At 28.3% G+C, this 19,361-nt stretch overlaps 1 protein-coding gene across 1 annotated transcript in view; it reads left to right on the top strand.

Annotated features, from left to right (window-relative positions):
• LOC113373106 overlaps positions 1-19,361 on the top strand; it is a 33,823-nt gene that overhangs the window by 7,063 nt on the left and 7,399 nt on the right. Inside the window, exons 7-18 of the mRNA XM_026613428.1 lie at positions 596-709; positions 778-861; positions 924-1,067; positions 3,129-3,324; positions 6,177-6,790; positions 8,644-8,763; positions 9,309-9,435; positions 14,487-14,696; positions 14,982-15,098; positions 16,360-16,579; positions 18,629-18,718; positions 18,890-18,991. Of these exons, the coding sequence (XP_026469213.1) occupies positions 596-709; positions 778-861; positions 924-1,067; positions 3,129-3,324; positions 6,177-6,790; positions 8,644-8,763; positions 9,309-9,435; positions 14,487-14,696; positions 14,982-15,098; positions 16,360-16,579; positions 18,629-18,718; positions 18,890-18,991 (2,138 nt within the window). The remainder of the gene's footprint in view (positions 1-595; positions 710-777; positions 862-923; positions 1,068-3,128; positions 3,325-6,176; positions 6,791-8,643; positions 8,764-9,308; positions 9,436-14,486; positions 14,697-14,981; positions 15,099-16,359; positions 16,580-18,628; positions 18,719-18,889; positions 18,992-19,361) is intronic.

Genomic DNA, 19,361 nt, shown 5'->3' on the forward strand with positions numbered 1-19,361 from the left:
AGGTTTAATATGTCGATTCACTAATTTTTATAAAAAATTTCGAGTTATTTATTAAAAACTGCAAAAATGTACCCAGAAAGTACTAAATTAACACTGAAAATATCAAATTCGAATTTTAAACAAAATTTACAATCGAATTTTGTTGATAACAATATATATTATTATTCTAAAGAAAACCATTCTAAAAAAAAATGATTACAAAATAATCCTGCAATACAATATCAGTTTGTCTTGAACAAAATTTTTGAGTTATTTAATAAAAACTAAAAAAATGCACATGGCCAAGATTAGGTAAAATTTTTAAGTATTTTTTTTAAATAAATTTTGTTAGAAACATTATATAAATAATTAAACTAATATATACACAATTTATATAAGTTTCATGATAAATAATATAATTTACTTACCTAGAGAAAATTTTTGAAGTTATTTACCAAAACACCAAAAACTTACAAAAACACTTGTAAATAGCTTTTAAACACATTTACAACCCAGTATTAACTTCCAAAACATTCACGAATATTTACTTACAAATCTTTAACATAATATAATTTTTTAAACAAACTTTTTCTTAATAAATTTTTATTTTTTACAGATTTAAATCAACCACATACAACAGGGCCCTTAGATGGATCTTTATATGCAACTGTTGCAAATAAACCGAAACATCAAATTTCCTATCAAGTTACAGAACAAATTACTACACAAGGTAAATAGACAAATAAATAACATTATAAATAAATTTAAGAAATATATAAATTTAATTTTATTCCCCAGTTTTGCCTGGAAGACAAAATGTCCCCAAACAAAGTGTAATTTCTCCCTTGACTCTTTCTATGGACAGTGGAATATCCACAACAGGTAATAATAGATAAATTATTTATTGATAAATAAATTCATTAATATTATTTTTTTATTATTAGGTCATTCCTCAGGACACAGTAGACACCAAACAACAAGTACAAATTTTTCTACAAATAATACTCCTACCCCTAATAATAATTTTAGACTAAATTCGGCTTGTTCGGAAAATAGTTCTTCGCAATTGAGTCAACCTTCACCTGCAGGTAATAAAAAAATTATATTAAATTTTAAAAATTAATTATTAAATAAGTATTTAGTAAATTTTATCTAGTTTCTGCTATGCTAACTAAAAAAAGAGTGTCCGGTACAAAGTTTTTTTTAGATATTTAAATTAATGCAGAAAAATGTCCTGAAAATTATGTAATTGGCTTCCAGAGGGTTGTCGGGTTAAAATTTATTTTATCTGAATTTTTTCATTGGAGTGTATATAACTGTTGGCGTGGATTTTTAGTAAATTTTAGTTTCTGCTAAGCTAATAAAAATAGAGTGCTCGGTACAAAGTTTTCGAGTTTTTCAAAAAAATTTAGAAAAATGTCCCAAATTTTCTATAACAGACTTGCAAAATTGGGCGAATGAAGACCTAATTTATTAGAATTTTTGTTTCCGAACCTTCAAGACAGATTATATGAATTTTCACTAAATTTTATCTAGTTTCTGCTAAGCTAATAAAAATAGAGAGCCCGGTACAAAGTTTATTTATTATTTATTATATAAAATCATTGTTTATAATATATACTTTATGCTAAACTAACTTAAAAGGAGTATCTAACACATTAAAACATTATTTAATAGGTATAATTTGTAAAACATTCATAGCTAAGAGTAAAAACAGAAGTGTAACTTTTCCCAAGATTTTCCGTGTGCACCTTAACCTAAAACAAAGGGTCGATCCAGGTTGCGTGCACTTTTAGGCAAAAACAAGCCCCTAACTGTATTTATTAAGAAAACAATATACAATGTGAAGTCAATTAATAAAATATGATTTATAATACTATTATAAATATTTTTTTATTAAATTTAGTACAACCCTAAGTATATATTATGTATATTGCAAATCGCAAACTTGGACATATTGTAGCGAGTTCAAACCTAATTTATTTGAATTTTTTGTATCGGAGTATTTGTGATAGATTATAGGGATATAAAGTAAATTTTATCTAATTTCTGCTAAGCTAACCCAAAAATAGTACCCGGAACAAAATTTTACAGTTATTTGAAAAAAATAAAAAAATATGATTATTCAGTTACAAATTGAAGTATATTTATTACATAAAATCGTTGTTTATAATATCTACTTTATGCTAAACTAACTTAAAATGAGTATCTAAAACAATTATGTATAATTTGTAAAACATTCATAGCTAAGAGTAAAAACAGAAGTGAAAGTTTTCCCAAGATTTCCCGTGTGCACGTTAACCTAAAACAAAGGGTCGATCCAGGTTGCATGCACTTTTAGGCAAAAACAAGCCCCTAACTGTATTTATTAGGAAAACTATATGCAATATGAAGTCAATTAATAAAATATGATTTATAATACTATTATAAATATTTTTTTTATTAAATTTAGTACAACCCTATGTATATATTACGTATATTGGGAACTTGAACATATTGAAAAACAACGAGTTCAAACCTGATTTATTTGAATTTTTTGTATCGAAGTGTTTGTGATAGGTTATAGGGATATAAAGTAAATTCTATCTAGTTTCTGCTAAACTAATAAAAATAGAGCGCCCGGTACAAAGTTTTCGAGTTATTCGAAAAATGTCTCGAACATTATAGTACAAACTTACTCTTTATAAACTGGAAGTCAGGCGTTTTTGGGGCACAATGATTTCATTTTGAATTTATTTCTAGAAAAATTTGGTTAGAGAGTTTAAATTTTTTTATATGCCATTTCATATATAATTTATCTAAGTTTAAAATTGCATTAAAATATTTGTCAACTCAGAGTAATTTCTTTTAAGTTTTTAAATAAAGTGTGAAAAAAAAGTACTGGATTATTTGAAGGCACTAGTTTTGTGAACAATATTTTGATTTTGAAGTTATTTCTAGAAAAAATTTGTTACAGAAGAATATTTGAATCAGATGCCATTTTGTGGATAACTTATCTATGTTTAAAACTGCATTAAAACATTTGTTAATCTGGAGTAATTTTTTTAAGTTTTCAAACAAAGTGTGAAAAAATTCACTGGTATATTTGATATTAATTATTATAAATTAAATACCAGTATATTAACAATTATCCTTTATCCTTTTTTCAGAGGACAAACATCGTGAACTGGACGAACTCTTAAGGGACATGATGTCGAATGTCAGGGATATCCCAGATTTGAGAACAAGGGCCACTTTGGCAGAACCCACTAAGAACACAAAATCGAGTGGAAGTGGAACCCACAATTCTTCTTCGGAGTTCGATTTGCACAGAGAACACTCGGAGCCGGGCAACTCGAGAGAACGGTACGAAATTTTTGATAATAAATTAATATAAAATAATTTATTTATATATATATACATATATATATATATAAATTTATATTTGTATATATTTGTGTATTTGTTGAGGGAATAATAAGTGCACAAAAGTTTGCAAGTTTTGTGGTAAAGTGCGGTGAAAGTTTATGTGTGCATTTATAAAATTTTCAAGTTTAATGATTTTTTTAAAAGAAATTTTGTTAAGGAGTTGCAAGTTTATTATATGCCATTTGGTTGATAATTTATCTAAGTTTAAAAGTGCGTTAAAATATTTGTTAGTCCGGAGTATTTTTTTTAAAGTTTTGTCCGGAGTATTTTTTTAAAGTTTTTTCCAAAGTGAAAAATTGTACCGGTATATTTTTTAAGGAAATTGATTTTTTAGGGAAGTTTTTTTTTTATTGAAGAATTTTGTTGAGGAACTTCAAGTTTGTTATATGCTATTTCTTAGATAAGTTATATAAGTTTAAAAGTGCGTCAAAATATTTGTTAGTCTAGAGTATTTTTTTTAAGTTTTTGAATCCAAAGTGAAAAGTTGTACCGGATTATTTTATTAATGAGATTTATTTTTTGGGAAAATATTTTTTTAAATAATTTTGTTAAGGAGATTTAAGTTTGTTATATGCTATTTTAAAGATAATTTATGTAAGTTTAGAAGTGCGTCAAAATATTTGTTAGTCTGAAGCAATTTTTTGAAGTGTTTAAATCCAAAGTGAAAAAATGTATAGGATTATTATATTGGAAAAAATTATTTTTTGAGGAAATATTTTTTTTTCAAGAATTTTGTTACTGGGTTTTGACTTTGTTATATGCAATTTTGTAGATAATTTATCTAAGTTTAAATCTGCATTAACATATTTGTTAATCCAGAGTGAATTTCTAAAGTTTTTGAATAAAATGTGTGAATGCTCACATAATTACTTTAAAGTTTCATACGTCTTAAAGTTTTTCTCAAGTTTGACTTGATTTTTAAGATATATTTTGTTAATAACTTTATACATTATTATATATCATTTTGCTGGTAATTTATCTAAGTTTAAAACTACAATCACTACAATCACCGAATCACTTTGATACATTATGTTTTTAAAACCTTTCTTTTGTAACCTTTCTAAAACTCAAAATTTTTATACCGTGGTACTATTTTTTTAAATGCAGTTATAAACACAATGAAATTGTGTATAATTTGACATAAAACAATATATAAACTTATTAACAAAATCTAATATCTAAAATAATTTAAAATCATATTTGCAGTATAATTTCGAGTAGTTACCTTTTTTTCACATTTTATTTATTATCTCGAAAATTTTATTCCGTGGTACTAAATTTTCAAATGCAGTTGAATACTTGAATAAATTGTTTATACTTTGACATAAAATAATAAACAACTTTGTTAACAAAGTTTTAGGTAAATTAAATTTAAGTTCATTGCACTATAATTTTGAATGGTAACTCAAAACTCAAAACATAACTCAAAAATTTTACTCTGTGGCACAATTTTTTTTAATACAGTTTTATACTCAGATAACTTATCTTTATATATATATATATATATATATATATATATATATATAAATGTATATGTCTGATTGTATAAGACTATTGGAGCGTAACCTTATATGGTCGGAACGACAAATTGATTCAAATTCAACAATTTGCGGAGTCGTAAATACAGGGCCACGCACTTGGAAGAAAAGGCTATAAATATATATATATATATATATATATATATAATTTTATAGTTCATTTATCTGAGTTCAAAACTGCAATAAAATATTTAGTACCATAAAACAAAATTTTCGAAATATTGAGAAAAATATAAAAAGTTGTTCCCATTTTAGTTAATGCCGTAATTATGATTTTAAAACTAATTTATTCATTAAATTTTATTAAAAAGTTTATATATAACCATTAAGAAAATTAGTAGCACTGAATAATTTTTTTGAGATATTAAATAAAATATAAAAAATGTACCAGTAGTAAAATTTTATTTTTTGACTCAAATATGAAGTTAAATTAATTAACACACTAATTTTTTTTAGTGAATATATTTTTTATTTTATATCAAATTATGCAAAATTTATCAGTGTTCTGAACAAAATTTTTGAGTTATTGAATAAAGTAATGGAAAATGTGTTCAATATTAATACGTGATATATTTTTCCGTTTGTTTTCAAAAGCCATTTTCAAGTACACTGAATTGCTGTAAGACAATATGATGTTAGACAATATTGTAGATTATTCAATTTTAAATAAATTTCCCGAATATTTCATCAATTTTAGACAAATCGTTCGAAAGTTACAATAAATATAACAAATATATGCGCGTTCCTGATTTGGAACTAAAGCAGTTGCTACACTACAATTTAACAGGGTCCATTTTTATTTTTGAGGGCATTTTAAAGTATACCGAGTTGCTGTAGGTCCTTATTATCTCAGACAACATTGTAGATAATTTAATTTTGAACAAATTTGCTAAACATTTCACTAATTTTAGACAAACCGTTCAAAAGTTACAACAAATACAATAAATAATTCCACAAATTTACCTCTAACATCACTGATGGCCGAAACCGCACTTTTCCAATTTTGTGAAAACTATTGAAAAATGTGAAAATGCCGCCAAACTAAGCACAGTGTAAGTGAAAACGCCGCACAGAATTATTTGCAAATGCGTTTAGACTGTGACTATACGGGAGCACTTTTTCAATTTTGTGCAAATTAAGGCAATTATTTTTTTTTAATTGAATTGGAAATGAAATGACAATTATTAATGTTCCGGAGATAAATTTAATTATTTATAAAACCAGGTTTAAAATCAAATTTCCTCTTTCCAGTTACCACCGATTCGATTATTCCGGTTACAACGAAGAACCATCAACCCCAAGTAACATCCCTTATCACGCCCGTGAAGACAGCGAGCCCTTCAGTTACGGCCTGGTGCCATCAGGAGGAACCAGATCGTATTCCCAGCAATCTTACCAAAGATCCAGGAGCGATGCCAACTACAACCAGCCTCTAGAAAGTCCTTCGAGGACTACAAATTACCATTACACCAACGGTGGTAGGCCAGGATCATCCCTTAGCAATCGACCAGGATCAGCAGCCAGCGATTATCCTCAGTACCAGGGTACTTTGAGACGCCAAGGAGGTGGATATACAAACCAGGATTTAGGACAAGTCCGTCCAGGGTCTTCGACTGGTAACTATCATCATCAGGATTTGCAAAGTGAGCACAGTACTTTAACCAGGCAAGGTACATCAGGGTACCCGAGTGCCCATAGTACGTTAACCAGGAGCTTTTCCGATACTGTGACCAGGAATCCGGTTCCTGAAACTTTAAAAGGCGACCAGGATTTGCAAAACGCTTCCATCATGATCAGGATGCGTCCTGGTTTGTCCAGTCCGAGTCTGGTGAGGAAGATTACTGGAAATACTGGCGACTATTCAGGCAAGTTGGAAGAAATCTGTGTATTTGTGGTGTATTTGATCATTTTGGCAGTAGCATTTTTACATTTTTGTGTTTTGTCGGGGAACTGCTGGACCGATTTTGATGAAACAAAAGCCACTCGATTGGTATTGATGATGCTCCACATGTACTATTTTTTTTCTAAAGTCAGTTCCAAACTGTTAGCGCATAAAAATGACCAAAAATTCTTTGCATTGGTAGAAGTACTTGTAGTTTTTCACGTTTTTTTCGAGAACGGCTGAACCGATTTTGATGAAACAAAAACCACTGCATTGTTATTGATAATTCTCAACAATTACTACATTTTTTTAAAGCCAAGTACAAACAGTTAGCGTATAGAAATTGCCAAAATAGTTGAATCAAACATACTTCACTTTGGCAGAAGTATGTGTAGTTTTCTACGTTTTTCTGAGGAACGGCTGAACCGATTTTGATGAAACAAAAACTACTCGATTACTATTAATGATATTTAAAAATTACTTGATTTTTTTTAAAGCCAGGTTCAAATACTTAGCGTACAAAAATTACCAAAAATAGTTGTCAATCATTCTTAATAGAGTAATTAATAATAGTAAGTTCTTAATAGTAGAAGTATGTCTAGTTTTATGCGTTTTTCTCGAAAACTGCTTAACCGATTTTGACGAAACAAAAACCACTCGATTACTATTAATGATGCTCAAAAATTACTATATTTTTGCTAAAGCCAGGTCTAAATAGTTAGCGTAAAAAAATACCCAAAACAGTTGTATCAAATTTTTTTAACATTGGCAGAAGTATGTGTACATTTTTACGTTTTCCTAAAAAAACCTCTGAACCGATTTTGATGAAACAAAAACCACTACATTACTCTTGATAATGTGCAACAAATGCCTGGATTTTTCTAAAGCCAGGTTCAAACAGTTAGCGTATAAAAATTACCAAAAAGTAATTAAAACACTAATTCTTAACTTTGGCAGAAGTATGTGTAGTTTTCTACGTTTTTCTGGGGAACGGCTGAGCCGATTTTTATGAAACAAATACCACTGGATTACTTTTGATGATGTGCAATAAATTCTTGGTTTTTCCTAAAGCCAGGTACAAACAGTTAGTGTACAAAAATTACCTAAAAAAGTTGAACCAAAACTTCACATTGGTAGAAGTATGTGTAGTTTTATACGTTTTTCTCGAGAACCTCTGAACCGATTTTGATGAAACAAAAACTACACTATTACTATTGATGGTGTGCAAAAATACATGATTAATTCTAAAACCAGATTCAAATAGTTAGCGTATAAAAATTACTAAAACAGTTGAGTCAATCATTCTTAATATTGACTGAAGTATGTCTAGCTTTATGCATTTTTCTCGAAAACGGCTGAACCGATTTTGATGAAACAAAAACCACTCGATTAGTATTAATGATACTACAGAATTACTATATTTTTGCTAGAGCCAGGTCCTAACAGTTAACGTATACAAAATACCAAAATAGTTTAATCAATCATTTTTAGTTGGCAGAAGTATGCGTACATTTGTACGTTTATTTTAAGAACGGCTGAACCGATTTTGATGAAACAAAAACCACTCCATAACTATTGATGCTACGCAACAATTACTAACATTTTTCTAAAGTAAGGTCCAAATAGTTAGCGTATAAAAATTACCCAAAATAGTTTATTCAATAATTTTTAACATTGGCAGAAGTATGTGTACTTCTGTACGTTTTTCTCGAGAACCTCTGAACCGATTTTGATGAAACGAAAACTGCACGACTACTGCAATTAATATGCTCCAAATCAATTATTTTTTTATAAAAATTATAAAAATCTGATTAGGTTTTTTTTTTATTTTTGCAGCAAGTGACGCCTACGCAAGTTCATCAGATTACGAAGGACCAAGTACTCCCAAAAAACAGGAATTTAATCTAAATGGAACTTCCAAATACGACAGACAGACCTCCGACGATGTTTTTACAAGTAAGTGTAATATGGAATTAATTAACAAAATTAATATCAGCTCTCTGTCTAGGTTTAGTGCAAACGCGTGCATTCATTTATTGTACCTCTTGTAACTCTTGTTCAAAATAAATGAAATATTTAGCAAATTTGTTCTAAATTAATTAATCCACAATATTGTCTAATATAGTAAATCCCTAAAACAAGTCCTTATACTCAAGTGCATTTGAAAATAGTATTTGTGTTCACGTACTTACATTTAAATTTTACTAGTAACAACGTGTTAGTAAATTTATTTATTGCATCTCTTGCAACATTTAAACCGTTTGTTCAAAATAAATAAAATATGTGGCAAATTCATTCAAAATTGAATAATTTATAATATTGTCTAATACCATAATGCCCTACAGCAACTCGGTATACCCAAAAACCTCAATCAACCACAGAAAATGAAACAAAACACTATTATTAAATTATTTTCTACCGCGCGCTTCCCGGAATTTTAATGGTTTTTTATTCATTTTTTCCACAAAATTAAGATTTTTTTTTAAATTTTTTTTTTGCAGATAATATGAAATATTCAACAATGATGTCTAGAAGTAATACCGATGGAGCTTTGAGGTCCAGAAGTTACAGTTTGACCCAAAACAATACGAATACATACAAACCCAGTTTTAACAGTCTTACAGATAGGTAAGTTTTGATAATTTTTTATTTATTATATACAAATGATATAAACGAAAATTTATTTTTGTATAATATTTTTAGAATATCGTTTAATACAACAGTCTAATTTTCAGTTAATTTTGAATAGATGGTGATTAATTAAAAATATTTTTATTTAAAAGTGTAATTACAATTTTCACTCACATATTTTATTTAAATTTTTATGTTGTATTTTTATTGTTTTATAATTAATTTTGTATTTATTATATATATATATATATATATATATATTTATATTTATTTCCAAATATTTATATATAAGGTCGTTTCAAATTTATTTTATTGCAAGTCCCGAAAAAAACGATTGTTTGCCAAATTTGGACAACAAATATTTTTTATTTTGCAATAACATGAGAAAAACGTAGGCATTATTGCTGGAATCAATGACATATCAATTACTATTATTTATACATATATATATATATATATATATATATATATATATATGTATATATATATGATTGTATAAGAGACGACCTTAGTATTGAAACCGGTTTCATCATCAATTGAGACAAAATTTACATGTTTTTTGTTTGAAAAGTATGTAATTGTTATATGCAGTTTTAAAGGTAATTTATTACTGTTTGAGATTGCATGAATAGTTTTTATATTTTAGATGAATTTTTCTGAGTAACGAAGTACTAATCCGAAAATAGTTTGGAAAAATTACGCAAAATTTGGAAAAATGTTCATATAGACATAATTCGTGTTTACAAGAATGCTAAATTTATATATATATATATATATATATATATATATTTATATATAAATTCAACGTAAAATGATTGAACCTTGAAAGCATATGGTCAAGATTAAACAAATATGTGAGTTATGCAATGTAATCGTTTAAAGCAGTGATGGACAAGTCAAAATAAATATTTAAATGCAAGACTTTGCAACAAAATTTATTTATAACTTGTAAACTAATTGCTAAAAATAAATAGTGTATTTCGCAAACTTGTGCAAAATTAAATTGTTTATAATATTATCTCATATCAAAATGATACAATTGTTTTAAGGATTTATTTATTCGTTCGCGGTGCATTGAATGATTTATATCTTTTAAAATATTTGTTGGATTTAAAAAGTATTTTAGGAAAAAATGTTTAAAATTAAATGAACAATAACATTGTCTAACAATAAAAATGCTCTACAACATCTCGGTATACTCAAAAATATTTTTCTAAAATGACCAAATTTTGTCAAAAATTATTTTGTTGCGTCTAAGCACTTTAAGTATGAATTTCGCAACAAATCACAGTTTTTTTGGAGTCCAAAGTACAAAATTAATTTCTACCACATGTACCTATAAAATACAAACTTATAAGGTTGTCAAATATCTCCCTTCCGCCTTTTTGTATTATAAACCAAGAGCAAAAAAGCGGAAGGGAGATATTTGACAACCTAATACATAAATCTTTGTCCATCATTGCTCAAAATCATTTATAATTATCTTGCAAAACGCGTCCACAAATACACACAAATCATCGAGCCGTATGTTATTAATAACTGAATTTTCGACCATCATTCAACGTTTATTACATAAATAACTATTTTTAATAATAGCACAACTATTTAAATAGTTTATTAAAAATAGTAAAAAAAATGTTTTTGTACTACAATAGATATAAATATAATTTATGAAAGTTATTTGTATATGTAAACGCACGCGGTTTTGTAATATGTGGGTGAGGCACCTTTGCGAATGAGATAACATTGTAATGGACACTACTTTTAGATTTTTAAGGTTTATTTGAAAAAATTGTTTGATTGATAATTATATTTTTATGCAGACTTTTGGACAGATAAATTACCTATAAAACTGTATATTAACTTCTCAAAGGAGAAGTTTATGTTTTCATCAAAAAATCCGATTCGCTAATTTTATGTTTTCTCGACGTTTCGAGCCATTCTGAATCGAATGAGATCAAATTTGAAAAAAGTATGTGTGTGTGTGTGTATGTGTGTGTGTGTGTGTGTGAACAGATTTTTTGCCGTAAATCGACGTTTTCTCCAAAACGACTGGACCGATTTCAAAAATTTAAAAGCCATTTGATGTATCTCGATGAGGACTATCGTCTCTGAGTTTTGTGCGGCGATCGGCCTGGCCGTTTCTTTGTAAATTGCAGAAAAGTGAAAAATTTTTCGTCCACGTTTTAGCCCGCAATTCTGAATCGATTCTGAAAATTCAAAAACCATTCGATAGATATTGGTTGGGAATCGTGCTGATTAGTTTTTGGTAAAGATCGGCCGAGCCGATTTCTTGTAATAAAGTTTTTTAAAAAAAAAATTCGACGATTTTTATGATTTTTTTTTTTGACGGTAGATACCATAGTTTTCTAGGTCATACTAAAATATTACGACCCTACGACAACTCGTTTAGCTTTAAACATTCGTCAAAGTTTGCAAAAATTGGTATAGTTTTTTTGACATTTGTCAAAATTAGACTTTTGATCGACGTTTTCTCAAAAGCGCCTGAACCGATTTCAGAAATTTAAAAGCCATTTGATGTATTTCGGTGAGGACTATCGTTTGTCAGTTTTGTGCGACGATCTGCCAAGCCGTTTCTTTGTAATTTGAAAAAAAGTGTTAAACTTTTCGTCCACATTTAAGCTCATCCTACCAAACCGATTTTAAAAAATCAAAAACTGTTCGAAAGATATTAGTTGGGAATGATACTGATCAGTTTTAGGTGAAAATCTACCGAGCCGTTTTCTTGTAATTAACTGTTGAAAAAAAAATTTAAGCCGATTTTTATAGAATTTTTTTTAGCGATATATACCATGGTCTTATAGAACTTACTGAAATATTACGGCCTTACGACAAATAGTTTGATTTTAAAAATTCATCAAAGTTTGAGAAAATGAGTAGCTCTTTTGACATTTGTTAAAATTAAAATTAGACTATTTACTTGGTATAATGATAGAGTACTTGGTCTTGAACATAATAAACCATTAAAGTCCTGAAAACTGGTTCAATTATATAAAATTATTGATTTTTGAAAATTTGCTTTTAGAAAATACTCCGAGTCAAAGTGTTCGTTCGTTTTCAATTATGTGTAATAAATCCACTCGTAATACTTTTAATGACTCATAAAATAATTTATTTTTCATTGATTAAGTCGATTATTTAAATATATCGGGAAGTTCATGTAACTTGCCTCAAGGCTAAATACCAAACCAACTAGTTTAAAATTTGTTTTGCGATACTAGAAGTTTACAGAATTATTATCTGAATTTTTTTTTAATTATCATTGAGGATTTCGTAAGATAATCGATGCGGCATAAGGCCATTCTTTTAGATTTTTAAGGATTCGACTTCTACCGTATCACATTTCATGCACTGTTTCGAGTATTTTGTTACATTTTTTTAAAAATCTCAAATTTTTTTCCAAAAGTGTAGTAAATGTTATATATGGTTAGAAAGGTAATACAATTCTCTACAGAATGGTGTAAAAAGTTATATAACTCTTCATCCAAAGTTATCTCCAAAATCTACCTTTAATTGCAGAAATTTGTTTTTATACTTTTTTCAAATTTTGTCAAATATCTCAAAAACTTTCTTCCACATACAGCAATCATTGTATATCATTAAAAAGCTTATACAATTCTTTACAAATCGGCATCCAAATATTCATACATCTTCATTCAAATATATTGATAAAAATAAATACTGCAACTGCAACTTCTGCCTCCAATTTTTTTAATTCCTGTTCCTAAAATCCCATTATAAAATGCATTAAGACGTAACCCAGTTCTGTTTATGTGCAGATGATGAGATCATTTAGGATTAGAAAACTAATTTTAACTTGTTTTTTGGATTCGGGCCAAAAAATTACACAGACTTTACCTTCGCGGCCATTTCGAATGCAACCAGTGTTTATTTTTTATAGGCGTGGAAATCGCCGTTTCCGTTCTGGAAATATCAGACAGGTGAGGAAAAGGAGGATTTTGGAGGTGACTTTGGTAAAAGACGTATGAGGATTTAGATACAGATTTATAAAGGAATTTATGGGCTTTCTAATGATGTATAATAGTTACTATGTGTCGAAGAAAGTTTTTAGGATTTTCGATAAAACTTGAGAAAAGTCCAAAGACAAATTTTGGAGATGACTTTGGATGAAGGGTCATATAACTTTTTACACAATTCTGTAGAGAATTGAATCACCTTTCTAACAATGTATAACATTCATTACACCTTTGGGAAAAGTTTTGAGATATTTAAAAAAAATGTAAAAAAAATACGCCAAATGTTCCATGAAATATGATACTGTCGAGGTCGAAAGTATTTCAGTTTTGTAAATATTGGACAGGTGAGAAAAAGGAGGAATTTTGAAGGTGATTTTGGATGAAGACATATAAATATTTATATACGAGTTTGTAGAGAATTCTATAAGCTTTCTAATGGTATATAATAATTACTATATGTGGAGAAGAGTTTTTGAGATTTTTGATAAAACTTGAAAAAAGTTCACACAAAAATTTGGGCAACTAAAGCTAGATTTTGGAGATGACTTTGGATGAAGAGTTATATAACTTTTTACACCATTCTATAGAGAATTATATCTCCTTTTTAACAATATATAACATTTATTACACCTTTAGGAAAAGTTTTAAGATATTTAATAAAATGTAAAAAATACGCAAAATATTCTATGAAATGTGATATGGTAGAAGCCGAAGGTATTTCAGTTTTGTAAATATTGGACAGATGAGAAAAAGGAGGAATTTTGAAGATGACTTTGAATGAAGACATATAAATATTTATATGCGAATTTGTAGAGAATTTTATAAGCTCTTCAATGATATATAACAGTTGCTTTGTGTAGAAAAAATTTTCCGAGATTTTTAGTAAACTTTCAAAAAAAGTTCGAGATGTGACATGATGCAAATCAGCTTCATTTCTACCTAAACGATATACTCCATATAACTTGCCTTAAGGCAAAATATAACTCACACCTAGTTTTATTATTTTCACCAATTTTTCAAAATTTTTAACCATTTTTTTGCTTTTTTCAGCCCGACTTCTCCGACGCCAACTCCGACAGGTTTGACGTGGCTGCAAATGCAGCAGCAAAAATTGCTGCTGCGGAAGCAGGGTAAAGAATTCAGCAGAACTAATGGTTACAGCAGCATTTCTACAAACCAGAGAAACTATAGCAATGATTTTAGTTCAGAATTTAATTATGGGAAGAATTCTAGGCACTATAGACCGAGCGCTAGTCACAGGTGAGAGGAAAATTTATGTGTGCATTTTGCCTTAAATGTCTTGTAACTTCCAGATTAATTGTCCTAAGTATATAGTATATTAGACAAATTTGTTGAAAATTAAATTGTTTATAATATTGTATAACATCATAACGCTCTAAAACAACTCTGTGTACTTATAATTACCATTTGAACTTAAATAATGCCCTCGAGTACTTTAATCGAATTTGTGGCTATTGCTGTTATTATTAAGGGTGTCTATTATTTTTAGTATTTTTAAATTCTAATTTATTTTATTTTCTAAAGGGCTGATGGATATACAAGTGATACAACAGCTTTTGCAGACGATGATGAAGATTGGTCAATACCAATACATGTGGAAACTACCAGGAGTGTCCAGGAGTCACCAGATTTACCACACAGGTAAGAAAAAAATATTATATACTGAAAAATATTTATTTGATTGTATTTGATGTAGTAAGAAAATAAAAAAAAATTGTTTGATATAATTAATAATTACAATATTTGGTTGTCAAATATCTCCCTTTCGCCTTTTTGTATTATAAACCAAGAGCAAAAAAGCGGAAGGGAGATATTTGACAACCTAATATATATAAATAAATAATTAAAATTACTACGTATGCTAAATTGAAATTTACTGGTTTCATCAAGTGGTTTCAAAAATTTTTTTATATTTTTCAAAATAACTAATAGAAATTTCTCTGAAGTGTATCAAGTGTTATATATCGTTTAAAAGCTAATTAAAATCTCTATGAAATTGCATTTAAATTTCATTATGTCTTATTAAATATATAACTCTTGGATGTTTTCTAATACCTTCGATTGGGACATTTTTTCACGCTTGCCAAAATAACTAATACAAACTCTTTTAAAATGTTATAAATATTATACACCATTGTAAAGCCAAGATGCCATTATAATAAATAAATAAAAAAAAAGCCAGTAAACTTTTCTACAATTTTGCATTAACATTTATGTGCACATTTATACACATTAATTTCAAAAACTTGCATCAAAATCAGAATTCTGTGTCTATATTGAGAACAACTCTGAAATTCGTCTTCCAGTACTTTTACTTGGGACATTTTTTTACGTTTACCAAAATAACTCTTCTAAAACACTATAAACATTATATACCATTGTAAAGCCAATAAAATTATCTACAAACGTGCATCTATACTTTAATACACTCCTTTACAATGTTTTTGCAAAAACTTGCACCAAACTCCAAACGTCTTACTCTCTCCTCAGAACTACCCTATACTTTGTCTTGCAATGCTTTTGCTTGGGACATTTTTTCCCGTTTATCAAAATAACTAATACAAACTCTTCTGAAATACTGCAAACATTATACACCATTGTAAAGCTAATACAATTCCCTATATAACCCTGTTCATACTTCAATACACCCCCATACAATTTTTTCTCAAAAACTCAACTAAAACTCCAAAATTTTTTCCAACCCCCAAACCTCTTTCACCAGGACTCTTTCCTACGTTTAAAAAAAAACTAACACAAACTTTTCTAAAACACTTTAAACATTATACACCATTGTAAAGCTAATAGAATTCCCCACAAACTTGCATCTACCTTTTAATACACCCCCATACAACTTTCTTTCAAAAAACTCACCCCAAACCTCAAATTTCTGTTTTTTCTTCAGAACCTCTTCAAGGAAGTACCATACAATGACAACATCCGGAAACAAGATGACGACTTCCGGAACATTTTCCGGAAACGGAACACTTTCACCCGGAAACGGATATAATAAAATGGTGTCGGAAAATTACAAAATGTCGTCTTCGGATAATAAAAATGAGAGGCCTTTTGTTGCAGTCAAGAGACAACATGAGATGAATAAGAAGATGAATTTTTCGAGCTCGGTAAAAAAATTAAATAAAATAATATATATATATATATATATATATATGTATATATATACACCTAAGTCTGTTTTTACACGGAGATTGGTTCCAGAAGAAGCCGTGTAAAAAAAAACGTGTAAAAAAAGACATTGATCTTATACAAAAATGGGTGATTTGTCCTACTCTCTAAAACCTATTAAAATGAGTGAAAAACAAGAATTCATGTTTATTTTAATAATAATTCCCCTAAATTAGTGCTATTCACATTTGCTTTGACCAGTAAAAATTGTTTGTCCGCGCTAAAGGGGATTTCACTTAAATCTTTAAGCTAGTGTTTGCAAACTATCGATACTATCGATGGTTTCAGACTTTTTTCTTTCATAAATACTTTTTTGTGATATGAACATACTTCGCAAAAAATAAATTTGACAAAAAAATTTATGTACATAAAATTTCAAATCGTGCTAAATGGAATAAAATCGTGTAAAAAAATTAAAAATATTCAATTTTCAAACCGTGTTATATCAAAACCGTGTACAAAAAGACCGTGTAGAAACAGACTTAGGTGTATATCTATATATATATATATATATATATATATATATATGTATATACATATATATATATATATATATATCTTATATATAAAAATGGATCGCAAAATGTGTTGGTAAGCGCATAACTCAACAACAACAACGCCTGGACCAATTTGGCCAATTCTTTTTTTAAAATGTTTGTTGAAGTCCAAAGATGGTTCTTACGGCGAGAAAAAATCGAATAATTGCTGTGAAAACCCTAAAAACAGCCCTTTTCTTTTTTACATACAAACATTTTCTAACTAAAACGTAGAATCACTTAACGTTGCATATATAAGGTTGTCAAATATCTCCCTTCCGCCTTTTTGTATTATAAACCAAGAGCAAAAAAGCGGAAGGGAGATATTTGACAACCTAATATCATTTTATTCGTAATTTTAATTTGCATTTTTCGTCCGAACAAAGCTTTTTCGTATCTTTTACGGTTTGGATTCGATGTTTAGATGTTCGATTCTTAGATCTTTCCCATATTTTGCAACTTCGAATTCCTAACGGTGTGGCCTACAGGCGAGTTGCAGTAGTAAAATTCAAGGAAAACTAGAAAATCTCGAGAAAATTATATGAACACACTTAACGATTTATATATCATTTTATTCGTAATTTTATTCTGCATCTCATATCCAAATAGAATGTTTTCGTTTCTTTTACGGTTTAGCTTGGGGTATGGAATTTGTGTGAATATTCAATTGTTCAAATGCAAAGTACGGTTAGGTTTGAGCAATAAGCCACACTGTTCGATATTTATCTAAAAAAACCATATAAATTGTTAGATGGAACTTCAAGTCACAAGGGCAGACAATGAACTTATTTTATTTATTTATTTACTTATTTATTTATTTATTCATTTATTATACGCCAATCGGCTATATACAGTAATTTTGCGGAATTAACTTAAAAAATGCTATATATATATACTATATACTATATACTATTAACTATATGTGGCTTACTCGAGAGTTAGAAGTACAAACAATTTAATTATTTATGCACCTACAGGTCTGACAAAGAATATTGTATATTCTGTTAATTGATATATTATAAATAAATTCGTTCTAAAAAATGTCCTGTAAAAATATTTATATACAATGTTAATGATCATATTTCGATATTTGTCTGTTTGATATATTAGGTTGTCAAATATCTCCCTTCCGCTTTTTTGCTCTTGGTTTATAATACAAAAAGGCGGAAGGGAGATATTTGCCAACCTCATACGTTATATGTTGTGATGTAGCTGATTTTGGTTTTTACTGTATAATTGAAATTTAGGTGTAGAAATTGTACATACATTTCGGTATAGATTGTAGTGTAAAAACATTAATGATTACTTTAAATAAACGGTAAATATCAGTATAGGTTTTTAAAAAAAATGGAGTTTATAGGCATGGGTACAGGAAAACGTCTGTCGGGTCAGCTAGTATATATATATATATAAATATATATATATATGTAAATATTTTTTTTATATTTTCAGGGTTCTTTAAACAGAAAAGACGAGCTCGATTCCTTCACCCTCCAACCATACACCGAAAAAGAAAATATAAGTCCGACAAGAAAATTTACTGTAAGTATTAATACAAATACAAATACAATTTTCATACATTTTATTACTTCGACAAAATGCATTTTTTCTGCACAAGTCCTACTCATCAATTCACCAAAAATTCATCTATCGTTTATTTAATTATTTCCTATTAATTTTTTTTCTGTTTCTAATTTTTTTGGTGGAAAAAAGGAAACGAAATGCTTTCGTGGAAAGACACATAATATAATTTATAAATTCACTTCGACAACTGTGCCGATTACAAATAATAACGGTCCACAAAAACGCTGGAAGGTAGTTAAAGATAAATTAGATAATAAGATAGATTATCTAGATTTAGTACTTTAAAATAAAAATAAAAATTTATATAGAATTAACTCATATTTAACTCATATTAGTCTGAGCGCGCGGTTTTGAGATAATAATCACAATTTTTTGCGTGGTTTTGGTAAGGACTTTTAAGTACACCGAGTTGCTGTAGGCACTTATAATGTTAGACAATATTATGAATAATTTAATTTTGCACAAATTTGCAAAATACACTACTGAAATCAAACGCATAGTTCAAAAGTTATAAACAATTTAGTAAAAAAAACGTGCCGGTTGTAAAAAATGTGTTTTTCTTAAGCACCTGAACGTAATTTTAAGTATAACAATTTTTTTA

Source organism: Ctenocephalides felis, unplaced genomic scaffold (genome assembly GCF_003426905.1).
Source record: "Ctenocephalides felis isolate EL2017-DRISC unplaced genomic scaffold, ASM342690v1 CF-g0.4_SCAFFOLD_01604, whole genome shotgun sequence".
NCBI classification, from domain to species: domain Eukaryota; kingdom Metazoa; phylum Arthropoda; class Insecta; order Siphonaptera; family Pulicidae; genus Ctenocephalides; species Ctenocephalides felis.